The sequence below is a fragment of the Gorilla gorilla genome, chromosome 9, assembly GCF_029281585.2.
Source record: "Gorilla gorilla gorilla isolate KB3781 chromosome 9, NHGRI_mGorGor1-v2.1_pri, whole genome shotgun sequence".
Lineage (NCBI taxonomy): Eukaryota > Metazoa > Chordata > Mammalia > Primates > Hominidae > Gorilla > Gorilla gorilla.
Window position 1 is genome coordinate 111,358,764 of NC_073233.2, and position 18,482 is coordinate 111,377,245.

Genomic DNA, 18,482 nt, shown 5'->3' on the forward strand with positions numbered 1-18,482 from the left:
GCATTATAGAAATCTGTAGGCTTAAGAAAGCTGAACGACAAAGAAATAGCCTGACTCCTTAGATGCTGAATCTCACTACCTATCCACGAGATCTGCAGTATCCCAACATCGCCAGAACAGAACCCCCAAACTGGCATTATAAATATTGTATGTATGTAGATATGGAAGGGACAGTACAGAGGTCTATGGAGGGAAAATACTGCTCAAGATGAACCTAGAATCCAAAATCCAAAGTAAATGGGAAAAAAAATCTAATCCAAAAAGGAAAACTAACAAAATCATCAGATGAAACAGCTAGTCAATTAGTTTGTTGTTAATTTTATAGAAAAATCTGACAAAAAAGTTAACTATTTTAGTTTCCTTGAACAGATACATGAAGGAATAACTTGCAGTACAAAATAACAAGAACTTCTGGAGGAGAAACAGGGAAAGATAATACAGTTATAGTTGAAAGTAATGTCAGAAATGAAAAATGTAGTCTTTAAATGAAAAAATTGATAAACTATACATTAGATATGATTGAAGAAGACATGATAAATTGGTTATGTTATGAGACAAAGACAATAGTTTCAGATACTCCAATCCATTTCTAAAAGGATTTCTAGAAGTATAAAACAGAGAGAATGACAGAGAAGAGAAATTTGAAAAACTAATTCAGGAATTTTCCAGAATTGAAGAATGATGAGTTCTTGGATGAAAAGCATCCGCAAAGTACCAAAAATAATAAACAAAAGTAAATTAAAGAGGAAAATCTTCAAAGTTACCAGATAAAACATCAGATTTTCTACCAAAATAATCACCATGTTGACAGCGGACTTCTCATTCACAACACTAGATGTCAGAAGACAGTAAAATAATATATTCAAATTGATGAGGAAAAATAATTGTTAAACTTTATTGCCATCTAAAATAATTCAATAATGAAAGCAATAAGAGACTTTAGGAACCCAAAGACCACAAGAATTCACCACTCACGTACAGCCTCAATGAAAGCAATATTGAAACATGTACTTCTGCAAAAAGTAAAGCCAGAGAGAAAGCAATGAACACCTAAAACAACAGTGAACCCCAAATTAACAAAATAATTTTAGTGTGTAATTTAACTTAAATTTAAGTAACTTAAATATTGACTGTAAATGTTATGCTTAAGCTGAAAATCTAAACAGCAATAATTCAATTAGATATAATGTGTTAAAATTCATACTATGTTCAGTACTGAATACTTTAAGAATTTATTAGAAAGTTTTACACTTAATTATGCATTTAAAAGTAGATGGTAAAACACTAAAATGAATATACAATCCATATCAGAAAAGGAGAAAAAGCAAAAAAAGGTAAAGAGAAAAAAATATAAAATAGGAATAATACCAAATATATGACTATTGTAAACATATTAATCCTACCAATTAAGAGAGATTATCAGATTGGGGAAAAAATAAAATCCAGTTAAATGTTACTTAAAGATGTACATTTAAGTCATGATCACGCAGATAATTTGAGAAGTGGAAAAATACAAGAAAGAAGAACTTAATGGTGAAAATGTCCTGTTTACATATCACAAGAGTAAATACTTAAAAAAGTCAGACTTTCCAAAATCAAATTTTAAAATTTAAAGCAATTTCAACCAGTATCCCAAAGTGTGTTTTTTTTTTTTTTTTTTAATCTGTGGCACATGAGTTTGAGTTAGCATTTGCTCAAACTAGCTCAAAACTTAGTGGCTTAGAATACCAATTTATTATTTTCTCACAATTCTGTGGGTTGCCTAGTAGATCCTTTGCTGATTTACTCAGACCCACTCTGCATCTGCATTCGGCTAGATCAGTTAGAAGGGAAGGTCCATGCTGGCCTCATTCATATATATGGCAACTGGTGCTAGCTCAGTCCTTCACATGCCCCCTCATACTTGTAGGTACCTCATACTGAGGTACCTCAGTCCTTCACATGCCCTCTCATACTGCAGTAGACTAGGAGAGCTTCCTTATATGATGGTTTCAGTGCAGCATTTCTAGAAGGCAGAGCCTTTTAAAGCCTAGCTTCAGAAGTTGCGTAAAGTCCTACCACATTCTATTGGTCAAAGCAATTTAAAAGACCAGCCCAAGTTCAAGGGGTAGAAAAGAAACTCCACATCCTGAAGGAAGCAGCAGCCAAGCTTACTCGGCAAAGGGGTGCATATTAGGAGGAGATGAATGTTTGACCATATTTTGCACTGTGTCACACTATTATTATTGTTATCATTATTAAGTGATGGCAGTTGAGACAGTATGGTGCTGGTTTAGGGAACGACAGACTAATGTAACACAAAAAACAGTCCAGAAACAAACTTATGCCAGTATGGAAACTTGACACATGACAAAAGTGGAGTTGGTTACAAATTAGGGGCTTGGAAGGACTATTTGATAAATAATTCTGAAACAATTGCTCACTCATTTAGAAAATGATAAAATTTGATCCATACTTTATATTACAAATAAAAATTGACTCTGAAGGTTTAAAAAGTTACAGAAATAAAAGAGAAGACTTTTAGAAACAAAATACAGGAAAATATCTACTCAGGATTTCTTTAGACACAAAAGAAAGTAAAAGTCTCAAAGGAAAAAGTTGATAAATTTGCTACCCTGAAATTAAAGATACCATAGAAAGTGAAAACACAGGCCACAGACTAGGAAAAGATATTAAGTATCTTGTATAACTGACAAAGGATTAGTACTTAAAACAGATAAAGGATGTTTATAGATCAATCTTTTAAAGAAAATGTCCGTAGTAAGGAAAAGGTGGAGGTGGGCAAAAGATTTTAATAGGCAACTTAGATGAAGAGGAAACCTGAATGGCTAATAAACATAAGGAAAAGTACTTGTTCTTACTAGTAACTAGGAAATGAAATTAAGACCAAAATTTGATTCCATTTCATGCTCATCAGATTGACAGAATTTTTAAGTCTCAATAGACCAAGTATTGGCAAGATTGTAGCATAATGTAAATTCTTATATATGACAAGTAAGAGTATAGATTGATAGAGGTACTTTGGGGAATAATTTGCCAATATTAGGTAAAATTGAGATTGAGCACACTCTTCAACCTATCTAGAGAAATTCATGCAAATGTGTATAAGGAAGTACACAGCATGGTTACTGCGGTGTTTTTTTAATAATGGTAAACAGTTGGAAATATTCACCAGCAGAAAAATGGATAAATTGTTGTATATTAACAAAATGAAATGTGCAGCTGTTGGAAATGAAAGAACAAAATGGATGCACCTTAAAACCAATAATGAAGGAAAAGAGTAGGTTGCATGTTACCCTTTACATAGAGATTGGAAACATGAAAAACAATACTATTTATTGTTTATAGATACAGACAAAACTAAATTCAGGCCAGAATATTTTTGAAACTCTTCAAGTGACCTGTATATCACATTAGTCATATAGTAGAAAGAATATTTAAGTATTAAATAATTATATTATCATCCCAGCTCTTTTACTAACAACAAAGTTACTTATCTTTTCCTTGCAACAGCAACCTTACTGTAAAATTCAAGTAATGAAATCATTCAAAACAATTGGTTAAGGGATCCTCTCCTAGCACCTAAACCATTCCTTGACTGTATGTTGCTGAAAATTATCTTCACTCTTCCAATTTAGTGTTCCCTTCATTCTAAATTCTATAGTTCTTTCATTTAGTATGTTAAAATTTGAAGGCACTGTTTTTTGTTTTGTTTTGTTTTTTGTTTTTTGAGGCGGAGTCTCGCTCTGTCGCCCAGGCTGGAGTGTGGTGGCGCGATCTCGGCTCACTGCAAGCTCCGCTTCCCGGATTCACTCCATTCTCCTGCCTCAGCCTCCAGAGTCGCTGGGACTACAGGTGCCCACCACCACGCCCAGCTAATTTTTTGTATTTTTAGTACAGACGGGGTTTCACCATGTTAGCCAGGATGGTCTCGATCTCCTGACCTTGTGATCCGCCCGCCTCAGCCTCCCAAAGTGCTGGGATTACAGGTGTGAGCCACCGCGCCCGGCCGGCACTGTATACTTTAAGTTTGTTTATATTTTGTACCAAGTTCAAATTATGATAATATAGATGCGGCTCTTAGGGCAAAGTGCCAGAAGAGCTATAAATGCCAAATACTGACTCTACATTTGTTACCTTTAGATAGTCAGGCTAGATTAACTGCAGAAACTAAAAGAATGAAGAGTTTCAAAGAAGAAATATGGAGCTAATAATACCAAAAGAACCGTGTTTTCATTTTCAGGATTTCTTATATTTACACCAAGGTTACCTTAAAGACATGAATTCTTTCTTCTCTTTAATTCTTCTTTCATATTCATATCGCATGTCGTTTTTTTCATTATACTTTCTGAACTTTATTCTATTCCTTAAAAGGTGTCAGAATTCAGGTTGGGAATACAATGTTTGCTCTCTAATTATGCTTTTCTCCCTTCCCTCATGGAGAAAGAATAACTTTTTGGCTTTTGCCACTGTAATTCTATTACACTAATGTCAAGACACCCGCAGTTGTATAACAGATGAGATTTATAGGTAATTTTAAAAATATATTTGCTAAAAATGAGAAATCAGTCTCAAAGAAGTTGACAGTGAACACTAGTCCAGGCCTTACTGACTTTATTCTCAAAGTACTATAATCTTTGTTTTCATATATTTGGAATTGGTGAACACAATGGAAAGCATTGCTCTTAAGATAGAGTAACCTCTGACATTTGCGACTTTAATGCATATTTTCATGACGTATTTGTTTCCATGGCAGATCAGTGGCTTGTTACTAGAAGGATGTAGTTTTGATGGAAATCAACTTTCTGAAAATCAGCTTGATTCTCCCAGCGTATCATCAGTGCTCCCTTGTTTTATGGGCTGGATTCCACAGGTAATACATTTTTAACAAGCACAAGTTTTAATTATATCAGTTCTCTCTTAGATTTTATCTTTTCAAGAAGACATTCTTGGCCTGTGTATTTTTGTTTGCTTTCTAATCTCACCTGCATTTGAACAAATTTGTAGTCAAAAGTACTTTATCCTTTATCATGTTTAAGATGCACAAGACATTTGAAAACCTTGATTTTGTTATAGAAAGAATAACATAGTATTAATTTCTGGAGAGTTTATAGCCTGGTAATAAAAAAGCCTTTAATGATAATAAGAACTACCATGTGTTGCATTCCTCTTGTTTTCAGCAGTGTGTGCTAGGTACTTTATATGCTTTACCTAAAATCCTCCTCAGAGCAGCCATGCAAGGCAGATATTATTATTCCCACTTTCAAATGAGGAAACGTGCTCACGCAGGTTAAATGACTTCTCCTAGTTAGCTACACAGAAAGTGATAGAATTAAGGTATTAATAGATGTGTGGCTTTGTATCACACAATGTCATTATGCAGCTGATAGGTGGATGAAGAAAACAATCTTAAAGACTTATTTAGTTAACTTTTTTCCTTTCAAAACCATTATTGAAAAAACTTTCAACAGTAGAACTTGGGGTATACATGTCTTTAAAATAGGACATAGTTGTAAAGAAGCACATAACTTTTTCTTAATAAAGTTTAAGAATGCACATATGACTACATGTGAATAAAGTTCTGATTCTGTATCTAATGAGCAACAAAACTATTTCATGTATTGCTCACTACAAGAAAAATGAGCTTTCTCATTGGGAAATAATGCATTGAATTTTCCAGTTATTGTCATTTTCCTTATAAAATAAAAATCAAATGCACCAGAGTATTTATTTAAGGAAAATCTTAAAAAGCGATAGCAGTTAGCAACATTGCCAAGACAGCTATAAGAGTATCCTCTGACCTAAAAGAGCATATGTTTCTGTCAAAATTCCCTATTTTTCCCCCATATCAGCTTCATTTTCTCCAAAATTAGAGTGACTATAAGATAAAGGAGAGAGAAGAGACTGAAAGAATCAATGTTTACTTCAATCTTGCTGTTAATTCCTATAAGAATTTTCTACAAAAATTTGGTAAATTATGAATGACACATTTTTGTCTTAGGTGTGTAAATCAAATTGAAACTTATCTACAAAAGTTAAGGTTGGAATTTGTCAAGTGTTGTGAATATAACATACAAAATTGTTTAGGATGGCAGAGATAAATTCCAATGAATTTAAATTATATGAACTACTAATTCTCTGGAAAATAAAATCCATATAATGATCATGAGGAGGAGAAAAAAAAGTAGGGCAAGTAGAAACAGGTTCACTTGAGGAAAAACCCAAACAATAAAAATAGAGCTTGAAGAGCAACTAAGAAAAAATATAGGAGAAAATGACCTGGAGCCATACCCACGTACTGAACGCAAATCAGGAATGGAGTGCTGTCATGGACAAAGCGAATCTGTTACTGGGTTGTGTGAAAAGCAGTGTGACTTTACAAGACTGGGAATTGATAGCTTGGCAATATTTTACTTTGTGTATTATTTCTATCCAGTTTTATTTGTCATACTTCTAAAAAGTCAGGATTGGAATAAAAAGCTAATTTAATTTGAAAAATAGCTCATATAAAGAGAGGTAAAATGAATAAAGCATTTATCCTATAGAAGAGATGACTAAAAGGTAATATGAACTTTTTACTCTTTTTATTATTATTATACTTTAAGTTTTAGGGTACATGTGCACAACGTGCAGGTTTGTTACGTATGTATACATGTGCCATGTTGGTGTGCTGCACTCATTAACTCGTCATTTAGCATTAGGTATATCTCCTAATGCTATCCCTCCCCCTACCCCACAAAAGTCCCCAGAGTGTGATGTTCCCCTTCCTGTGTCCATGTGTTCTCATTGTTCAATTCCCACCTATGAGTGAGAACATGCGGTGTTTGGTTTTTTGTCCTTGGCGATAGTTTGCTGAGAATGATGGTTTCTAGCTTCATGTCCCTACAAAGGACATGAACTCATCATTTTTTATGGCTGCATAGTATTCCATGGTGTATATGTGCCACATTTTCTTAATCCAGTCTATCGTTGTTGGACATTTAGGTTGGTTCCAAGTCTTTGCTATTGTGAATAGTGCCGCTACAAACATACGTGTGCATGTGTCTTTATAGCAGCATGATTTATAATCTTTTGGGTATATACCCAGTAATGGGATGGCTAGGTCAAATGGTATTTCTAGTTCTAGATCCCTGAGGAATTGCCACACTGACTTCCACAATGGTTGAACTAGTTTACCGTCCCACCAACAGTGTAAAAGTATTCCTATTTCTCCACATCCTCTCCAGCACCTGTTTTTTCCTGACTTTTTAATGATCGCCATTCTAACTGGTGTGAGATGGTATCTCATTGTGGTTTTGATTTGCATTTCTCTGATGGCCAGTGATGATATTTTTCTGTAAGATTTTCTCCTGGGCTTTTACAATTGTACATGACATGTAATGGAAGAATTTGTTAGTGCTTCCCCACCTCCTTTTTCCCCTTCTTTCTTTACAGTGAGCCTCCTCCTTTTCCTATGATCATACTACTTTCAGAATGTCTGTCCCATATCAGCTAAGAAGGAAAGAACATGAGATCTACTGCTAAGTGTTTCAGAACACAAAATTCTCTAGTTCAGCAGACCTAAATTGTAGTCCAAGTTTCCAAGCTTATGAATTAGGTGATTTAGATAAGGTACCTTACTTCACTGAGCCAGTTTCCTCATTCGAAAATGAACATAATAATGTTTCTGTAGGATCATGTTGAGGATTAAATATGTTTGTGTGTGTGTAAAGTACCTAGCACAGTTCTTCATACATGGTAAGTCAAATTTATCCTGTTGTCAATAATTTAAACTTTTATAATGCTATAATGTTTTATCTTATTTCATATGGTACTTTTCAGTTTACCAGTACTTTCACTCATTATTAAGTTATTGTTGAGTTTTTATATACCAGATGTTATGCTGAACCCTGGGGTTACGAAGATAAACAGATTTCTCCTGCACAGTCTTCCTCCAACTGGGGAAGCAAATAAGCAAAGACAGTACTACAGTTCAGAATCATTAGTGCAATTAGAGAGGTTTATATAAAGTGCTTTGACAGATGAGGGAGGCTTCAACTCTACCATGTGTGAACAATGAGGGAAAGTCAGATGACCTCGCTGAGAGAGGTGGCAGCTTCTCTTGAACTGTTACTTGAACTTTAGTAATAACAGTTTAAGGACAAATTCAAAAAAGATAGGGTAACAAGGCATTCCAGACAGAAGTAGCAGCATATGTAAATATATGCAGATAGAAAAAAGCTTAGGATATTCTGGGAACAGCAAGTATTGTACATCTGGAGCGTATAGTTCATATGGAAGAATGGTGGGGGATGCGGCCAGAAAGGAAGGCCAAGACCAAGTATGAGAAGCTGAGTAGCCATGCCAGAGTTTAGACCACCTTATGGTCAGTAGGAAGCCATCAAGAATTTAGAACAGGGCCAGGCATGGTGGCTCACACCTGTAATCCCAACACTTTGGGAGGCCAAGGCAGGAGAATCACTTGAGCCCAGGAGTTAGAGCCTGGCTTGGGCAACATAGCAAGACCCTATCTTTATTAAATAAAAGAATTTAAAAAAATTTTTTTTAAAGAATTGAGAACAGGAGTATGGTAAGATCAGATTTGTAGTTTTAGAAAATCGGTCTAGCAGTGAGTGGTTGGATAATAGATTGGCACACTGTGAGATACAATTATACCGGCGTCTCATAACAATCCTATGGGTTTGGTACAGCAAATTTTCTATTTTTCTGATGAAAGGACTGAGAATCAGGTAAGTTAAATGACTTATGAGTTCCACAATGGTAGCATTAGTGTCCAGACAATCATAGTGAACATTTATTTGCACTGATTACATACCAAGCACTATGCAAGGTGTTTCAAATACAAGATATTAAGCTTTTAAAAAATTTTTGAAATAGGAATTGTAATCTCCATTTTAAAGTAGAAAATGGAGATTTAAAGATTATGTTTTATTATATGATAATAATATAATTCAGAACTTTGGTAACTAACCTTTTTTTTAGACCAGAAGGAGGTTATTTCACAAATTATTTTCACAATATTATCTGACACCCAGTATCCCTGAGGAGCTTCGTTTCAACAGAAACTTGCCCACTAACCCAGTCATTTGCACAACATTGCTTTGAGTTAGGCTGCAGCTCCATTTTTCAAAGAACATTTTAGGTTGCAAAAGATTGAAGAACTTCAACATTGTTTCAGTATGTGGTGATACTTAAAAAAGGGTATCATCAACAAATTTTAAGACTTCTGTTGGGGCATGAAGAGGAAGCTCTAACATTGCCTCTATTTGAAATGCAGTGTACTTTGTGAATTAACAAGATTGGAATGATGAATTCAAGGAAAAATGAAAATAAATAAAATGCTAATGAAATATTTTTCTAGTATTTCTGTTTACCATTATCTATGTACTAAGATAATATAACTGACATTCACACTATTTATTCATTCATGAAACAGATTTTTTTTTATTTTTTGAGATGGAGTCTCACTCTGTCTCCCAGGCTGGAGTGCAGTGGCTCCATGATACAGATTCTTAAAGTTACTCCAGTTCCAGTTCAGTGCAGTATTTTTGGTTAAATTAATATTGGTTCAAATTAAGATATAGCTAGAGGATTTTACCCAGAAAGCATTAGCTTTTTCCAGTGCATTTCTTAACATGTTTCTATATATCATAATAATTCTCTATGAAAAATGATTCAGCAAACAAACTTAATAAACACAATATTCCCTCTCTTGGAAAGTCTTATATTAACAGCTCTGAGAAGTCCCAAAGATTACTTACCACACAACCTTCTCATGCACCTACACCCTATGCTCCATCAGGATCTAATATTCCACATAGTATGATTTGGTCAACACTGCTTTATGATGAAGACCAGTCTCAGTGATGCCCTTCTGGCATTCCACAGGAAGTCAGTTTGCCTTTTTTCTATCTTCCTGTAAATAATGCTCCTGAGAGTTTATCAGCCCCACAGTAACACAGTAGTCCTGAGCCAGCCTGAACCCATGAGGCTGGATCTTCTGACAGGCACAATTGACAATTCAGCTTCAGAAAAAAATTTATTCTCAGAGAAAATAGAACTATAAAATATTTACACAAGCTACTCAGGAAAACAATCGTTACTTTATATTTTGTATAGATGTTAAAATATCACATATATCAGAAGATATGTGTTGAAAGTTCTGCCTTCTATACACTCTGGTTTGAAAATAACAAATATTTCACTAACATATTTTGTATGTTATTTTTTTTCTTCAAGGACTTATTATGAAAGTAATGATGTTATCACTATATTGTTGAAAAATCAGGGAAGTATATCTTTACCAATATACATTTTGAAACCTAGCTAGACATTCTTAACAGAACAAAGTCAGAGTATTCATTGGTGGCAAGCTGTTTTGTTTCCTATTTTGAGATTTTTTTTCCCCAGAATTGCATCACTGAATTGTGCTACTTGTACATACATTAGAACTCCGATTTCCTATCATTTCCTCTTCTAAAAAAGAACTGTTCATTGACTTGATTATAAACATTCAGAAAGCATGTGTTAAAATAAGTTGGACTGTGCATAGACTGATGAATATATTTTGTTTTGTCTTCATATGTGTTTTGTTATTAAATTTAATTGAAATTGGCCAAATAGCTAATATGAATAACGTAATAATTTTGTTTTCATTGTTTGGTTTTGCTTTTCCTTGCCTTCTTTGGTTTGCAAACTAAGTGATATCTAATATGGTAGTCCCTCTGTATCTGCAATTTCAGTTACCCACAGTCAGCAAATAAATGAATATAGTACAATAGGTATTTTGAGAGAGAGAGACCATATTTGCATAACTTTATTATTATGGTATTGTTACAATTATTCTATTTTATTCTTATTTATGTTAATATCTTACTATACCTAATGTATAAATTAAACCTTATCCTAGATATGTATGTTTAGGAAGAAACATAGTATATATAGGGTTTGGCACCATCCGCAGTCTCAGGCATCTATTGGGGCCTTGGAATGTATTCCCCATGAATAAGAGGGGACTACTGAGTCACCATTTTGCCTTTGAAAATTGCATTGTCTTCTTTCAAATAGTAGTGTATTGCTTGCTATTTGTAGAATGTATGTTTTTAAGTCATTTTGCCCAAGGCATGGGCAAATTTTGTTGTGAGACATTCAGGCTTTTCTTGGACACTTTAGGAAAGCAGAAAAATTATGCAAGATGTTTATTCACATAAAACAATTTTTATTTATGAAAAGCTAATTGATTCAAATGAGTGTAAAATTTCAAATTTTAGCCTCATTATTGAACAGAACTGGACCAGTTTGTTTTAATAAAGATATGGTTTATGAACACATCAACCATTTTAGAGTAATCAATCACAATTTATAGATTTTGAATTACTGTAATTGCACAAAACTTTGGAGGAAATATAATGTGAATTATTTGAAGTCTTCCTAATATATCTCCTTTTCTGCATTAATTGAACACAGGGTGTTTGTTCATAGTTATTAATAAAATTTTAGTTTCATCCAAATACTTCAGCCCAACAGTATCTTATGTTTTGCCTGTTAAAGATATTAAAGAGGGAATTGGGTCATAATAATTTAATTCAGTTAAGGAGTATTCAAAGAACTTCTATATACACAAAACATTGTGCTAATATAATAGTGAGAATGCCAAAAATACTTGTCCCTGCTTCTACTGTGAGCATTTATTTGTTGGAGACTTAAGAGCAAGTGTATTTAACTTTTTTACAGAAGTAACATTTACCACTGAAGAGATTTTGAGAAGTGACAAAATATCAAGAAGCCACTGTATTGCTTTGCTTTAAAACACTGTAGGTTTTGAAAGAAAGATTTGTACCATGGCTGTAAGACAAACAAAGCCTACAACTAAAAGATTTGGAAGAATTTGGAAATATATACAAAAACTAGTAAACTGTTAGTGAATATGCAAAAAATCAACTTTAAGTTGATAATAATCAGCATTATTAAGTTCCTCATTTAAAGAGAAATAGTCTTTACATTGATACAGAGAAAATCTCCTGACTAGAAAGGAATGACATCGTAAAACATTTCATTGTGGTGTTTCTATTTCAGTTTTGATCATAGAAGTAATGGAAAACAAAGCAAATATCAGGTGTTGGAAAAAGATAATTTAAGACCTTTCCCAGGATTAAAAATAGGCAATCATAGATTCAGATCACTTCAGTCTAACAAATATGTGATCTTTGTCCGCTCTTTGCCAAAGAATGTAAAGGAATGCTTGCACTAGGCTTTACCTTTTAAGATTGGCTAAGGAGTCATGACAATTACAGGTTTTTATTCCTAAAGCTTTGCCATCTAAGCAGAATTGAACAAGAGGGAAGAGATTAGTCAGTGACTGATAAAAGTTGAAAATTCTCTTTATCCCAAATCCCACATTTTTTTTTCTGAAGTTCAACTAGGGATTTACTCTCTCCATGAATCACTGTTAGGTTAACATATCCCAGAGTAGCATTTTCTTTATTTTGATTTTCTGAAGTATATATTTTCCCAAAACTTATATTCTAGATATTTGATATGTGTGTATTTTGTTTCCTAAAGTAAAAATTCAAAGGAGATTATTTTCTCTATTTGTCTATGTACTGAAATGCTTAGCCTTTACAATTCTAGGCACAATATTAGCATATAAAGTGCTGTTAAATGAATAGCTGAATAACTGACAAGCTCATCAGTGCACACAGATAATTAGAAAAATTTAGGACAGATGGTGTTTTTATCTATTTGGGAATGATTTTACCTAGAGAATATGTCTTGTTATATGTAAATCAGGTTAAGTTTTAAGAATGTTATGAATGAATAATTTTTGGGGGGACATACTGATTTATATCAAGGGCCAGAAGAGTCAGAGCAGTTGTTGGTGTGTGGGTATGTGTGTGGGCGGCAGAGGGAGAGAGACAGAGAGAGGAGCAGGATTGGAAAAGATAATGTAAAGTTCATATAATGCCCACTTAGGCTTAAAAGTAGAATGTCTTAATTTTCTATGAAAGAAAATTATTTTATTGCTATCATAACACCATTTAAGAGATGTAGTAGCTGCCAAAAAGCTGATTTTTTCTAGTCGATTTGAGAATTAGCAGGGAATAAGGAAAAGGCAGTCCAAAGAATTAGAGACATGTGGATAAATAATACTTATATCTGGAGCTCTTTAATATGACATCTGATTCTTTCCACATCCTGTGAGGTGGGCAAGTGTCATTTGTCTTTCTATAATAGTGAAACTGATGTTCGGGGAGTAACCTCTACAGGGTCAGGGGCTCCTAGACAAGTACTCCAGAGCCTGAAAATAATTTATTTCCATAAATGTTATTGTGTTCTATTTTGCAAAGTAACAGAATAAGAGACATTAGTTGCTAACATTCATATACTAGAGTGTTTTGTCAACTGTAGTATCTGTGACAACTTTGCCACTTCCTAACTAGGCTACCATGGGTAAATTCTCTGTGGGCTTCTGATGTGTCACTTTTGTAATATTTTAAAATGGGTCTAGCTTGCCTCTTAAGTTCCATTCCAACTCTGCAAAGTAATAATTAATTGAATAAAATCATATAAATTCAGTAAAAATGCTAATCCTATATTTGAATTGGAAATACAATTATGAACTCATGATGTTTTTCTTTTAAAAATACATGATTTCTAAGCTCCAGTCACTAAAACATCCTAGAATTAAAATTATCAATTGGCCGGATGCAGTGGCTCACGCCTGTAATCCCAGCACTTTGGGAGGCCGAGGCACACGGATCACGAGGTCAGGAGATGGAGACCATCCTGGCTAACACAGTGAAACCCTGCCTCTACTAAAAAATACAAATAAGTGGCCAGGTGTGGTGGCAGGTGCCTGTAGTCCCAGCTACTTGGGAGGCTGAGGCAGGAGAATGGCATGAACCCGGGAGGCGGAGCTTGCAGTGAGCCGAGATTATGCCACTGCACTCTAGTCGGGGCAACAGAGCAAGACTCCATCTCAAAAAAAAAAAAAAAAGATCAATTATTCCTAGCACCCAAATTATGGTCTCTAATACCATTTCTCTGGAAAGAAACTAGGAATCATCAGATTAATGACTAATTTCTAGGGCAGGAAATATAAAAGATGAACTTGTATAATAATACTTGTCATACTAGAAAGGCAGTGAAACTATTGAAGAGACAACTGGGGACGTATCAAAACTCAGGAGCCAACTTAAAAAGTTCCCCCTGAGCAAAGACTGACAATTTGAACACCAACGCAGTAGCAATTGCATTGCATTAAAGCACATCATATATGTTTAAACCCACCAGTTCATAATACCATTTTTTAAAAAGAAGGGGTGGTCATTGATCACCTTTGGAGTGTGCTAGGAAACATTCACTGTTTTGAAAACACAAAGGGAAATAGGCATTTATCTAGTTTTTCTTATATGAACTGCACCTCATGGTAATAAAAAAATTGATAAGTGGAAGTTTCTCTTTATAGATATATTCCTGCTTGGAATAAGGAATGATAGATTACCCCTTGTGTAACCTTGAATGAAAAGTGATTATCAGTGGCCTCTAATAGCCAAAAAAGAGAGACAACCAGACATATGCTGCTTGATGGAAACATCTAGTACCACCTATGCGGTATTTTCCAAACATTGAGTCTGAGCTCACCTCAAGATCCAGTTTATAGGAATACAAGGAACAGACAGAGCAACGTGATACCATGGGAACGTAACCCAAAAAAGAATGTGGGAAACTATTTGGTATAGTTTCTTCTGCGAACAAATTGCTAGGAAAAGAGGAGGAAAAGCTTACAGATTTAGGAGACTTAAGAGACATTTCAACAAACTGCAAAGCATAGGCTTCATTTAAATTATGATTCTAACAGAAAAACTCTTTAAAACAGGAGATGAGATAATGGATGTGTGATGATATTAAGGAATTATTGGTAGTTTTCTACTGTGTGATAATACATGGTTCTATTTTATTTATAGAGATATATATGTAAATATTTATAGGTGAAATTTTGTAATTGTAAGGTGCTGTTCAAAATACTCCAATGTTTGGGGCTAGGGAGAGGTTGTAAATAAAACACGATAGGCCATGTGTTTCATTTTGTTGCAGGGGGATGACAGGGGTTTATCATATTAATTTGAAACATTTCATAATATAATATTAATATGTTTGTTTCCTTGGTTATCTAATAATCTATTTCCAAATAGTGTATTGCTTTATTTTAAAACAAGTTATTTTTTAAACAGGATGCATGTGGTCCATATTCTCCGGATGAGTGCATCTCTTTGCCTGTTTACACAAGTGCTGAAAGGGATCGTGTGGTTACCAATATTGATGTTCCATGTGGGGGCAACCAGGACCAGTGGATTCAGTGTGGAGCAGCTCTATTCCTAAAAAATCAGTAGAATCTAATGACAACAAAAGCCATCTTCACAAAAGGGAACATTGATTCTTTAAGCTTTAAATCAAACATGTGGTCAGTCTACATTTGAAATGTTAGTTCAAAATATTAACATACAGTTACCTTATGTTGTTGATGTCACTGAAATTTTAATGTGTAAAAGCAGCACTGTGCATCTTTTAAAGTAATAAATTAATGGAGTTATTGTTAAAACAGAGTATTCTTTTGACAACATTAAATATTTTTGTGAGGAAGTTCACTTTTCCAGTGGCTCAAAAATTTGTTTTAGGTCAGAGATTTTAAGTGGTATATTAATCAATAATAAATATTTTGGCTGTCATTTGTGTCATAATCATTTAATAAAAGAGCATTCATAATTTTTGCAGTCTTCCCATGACTCTTTTTACATACTGAAGAATGTATTATAAAGTTATAATGAATGTATAAAAGTATCAACATGAATATAATTATACTATGCTAATTATAATATACAAATATATAATTATTGTCATTATAATTATATACTTATAACTAATATCTTAAGGTAATTCAAATAGGAATAATTCAGGTGACATAATAATGGAGGATAAATTCTGGTTATTAAACATTTAGCTTTTTTGTGTTTTTGTTGTTGTTTGAGACAGGGTCTCACTCTGTTGCCCAGGATAGAGTGCCGTGATGCAATCACGGCTCACTGCAGCCTCAACCTCATAGACTCAATCTATCCTCCTATCTCAGCCTCCTCGTAGCTGGGACTACAGGATACACCACCCTGCCCGGCTAATTTCTTTATTTCTTTTGTAGAGATGGGGTTTCGCCATGTTTCCCAGGCTGGTCTCAAACTCCTGCACTCAAGTGATCCACCTGCCTTAGCCTCCCAGAGTGCTAAGATTATAAGCGTGAACCACCACACCTGGCCTGTATTTTTTATAGGAGCTATTATTTTAGCTCTGCAAGATTCACCAAAATCTAAGGAACCAAAAATACTGTTCAGTTGAGTGATAGACATTTTAGTATCCTATGAAGTTTTTTGCAGCTCTATTCTTGCAGCTAACAAATTCTAAGAGCTGAGGCTTATATTTTTGATAGTTATTTAAAAAGTCATATCAATGAAAAGTTACATATTTAGAGGAGAAACTAAAGATAAAATGGAAAACATTTTTAGAAGAATATATTTAAATATATACTTTAAAGGAATATATTTAAATGTATACATTTAAATATATTCTTTTAAAAATATGTTTTTAGGGCTTGCTGTCGACATTACAAGATCAGCTAGGAAGGGAAAAGCATGGACTGAATACACATGGAACATTTTTGTGGGCTGTGTCTGGAAATGTCATGCATCATTATGTTTACATTCCGTTAGAACTTAATTACATGGGTATACATAATGTCTAGGGTGGCTGGGAAATGTAGTCAGCTGGGTGCTCAAAAACAGAAGAGGATGGAGGGCTAGCTAGCTCTTTCTACCACATCCCCATCCAGTGAAAAATTTTAATTCATTACAGAAATGCATTCAGTACAATGACATAAAATTACTTAATAAAGCAACATAGGTCTTTAATATGAGGCAAACCTCATGCTTATGAATTTTTGCATTAATATTCAGCAAAATAAGCCAGATACTGGCCAGATTCCAGAAATATGAAGATAGATAATACAGTCTCTGCTCTTCAGAGATTTAAAAGCTGATTGGACAGTGAAATATGTAAAAACAGTCTCCACACTGTAAATGTTTTAATCTGATATTAATATTGCTATACCACCAGCTTTTTTGGCTAAATTTGGGAAACAATACATTAAAAATGCCCATATAGAGAAAAATCATAGCACAATGAAATAAGAGTTACGTGGCACGGTAGCAAAGGGCTGTGGGATTCCAGGGGAAGGAGTAACTAATCAAAAATTATTAGTAACAGTAGTCTTCTTTTTCTCTTTTTAAAAAAACTTACTTTGAAAATATCTTACAAAGAATAAATAAATTAATTGCCTTCCTCAAATGAACAAATACTAGATGTTACGGTGTTTGCTTTAGATTTTTTTTTAAATATCAGATTTTAAAAATTGTTTCAAAATCAGAGTCCTTCCCATTCCCTTCAGCAGAACTTACATTTCTTCCTCCAAAGAGACACCCACTAACCTGTATTTGTTACCTACACAGTACATGTTTTTAATATATAACCAAAAATAAGGGGATTTTTTTTTTAATTAATGGGAGCTGCAAGGAGCCTCTCTAAAGCTTCAGAAGGACACAGTATGTGAGGTTCTTAATCCATTAGAAGCAACGAACAACAGTTTTCAGTCCTCAGAGACCACAGATGTTGGAATGGCCCCAAACAAAATACATCATAGCCATGTATTTGGTAAATTCAATATGACAATTTGCAAAATAAAAATCTTGGCTAGCCGGGAATTGAAGGGACTTTTCACAAATAATGGATATCTACGAAAAACCTATAGTAAAGATCATTTTTAGTGAGGAAACAGGGTATTCACTTTAAAATGAACAAGACAAAGCTCATCACTTATATTCTACACTGTTTGGAGGTCCTAGACAGCACAGAATGACAAGAAAAAGGCAGAATTGAAAAGGCAAAGACAAATACAAAAAAATATGTTCAAGGAGAAGAAAATATCAGCATTCACATACTTCTTCCCATCAGCCCTTTGTGCAGCTTTCGGTTTTGGCAAGCTCACACATGTATACATCAAAATAAAAATGTTAAAGGGAAGGAGTTGATATTTAACTCCCTGTGTTAAATATTCCTAACCAATAATTATTTGGGGGTTTTATTCGTTATGCTGAGACCTTCTGCTATAATTTCTGAAAAAGATATGAAGACTAAAGAAAATAAAATTCACTCCAGTTACTTGGGGGCATCTTCTTCCATGTTATTTCTATGTATTTACTTCCATTGTGTCAAAGTCTGGATGAGTTATCATTTCCCACCTATCTTAGGAAGCTGTGAGCACAAAAGAGCCCTGTCAGGAAGGCGGCTACAGAGCACGCAAAGTGCGAGACTGCACTTGACCTTTGGGAGACACACAAAAAGATAGAAAACAAAGTACTACAATACGAAGAATATTTAAT

At 34.1% G+C, this 18,482-nt stretch overlaps 1 protein-coding gene across 2 annotated transcripts in view; it reads left to right on the top strand.

Moving 5' to 3' along the window:
- DYNC2H1 (dynein cytoplasmic 2 heavy chain 1) overlaps positions 1-15,769 on the top strand; it is a 371,095-nt gene extending 355,326 nt beyond the window's left edge. For both annotated transcript variants that reach the window (XM_031016281.3, XM_031016282.3), the window contains 2 exons: positions 4,757-4,873; positions 15,234-15,769. In XM_031016281.3, the coding sequence (XP_030872141.3) occupies positions 4,757-4,873; positions 15,234-15,392 (276 nt within the window). In that variant the 3' untranslated portion in view covers positions 15,393-15,769. The remainder of the gene's footprint in view (positions 1-4,756; positions 4,874-15,233) is intronic.
- Positions 15,770-18,482: the final 2,713 nt, after the last annotated feature.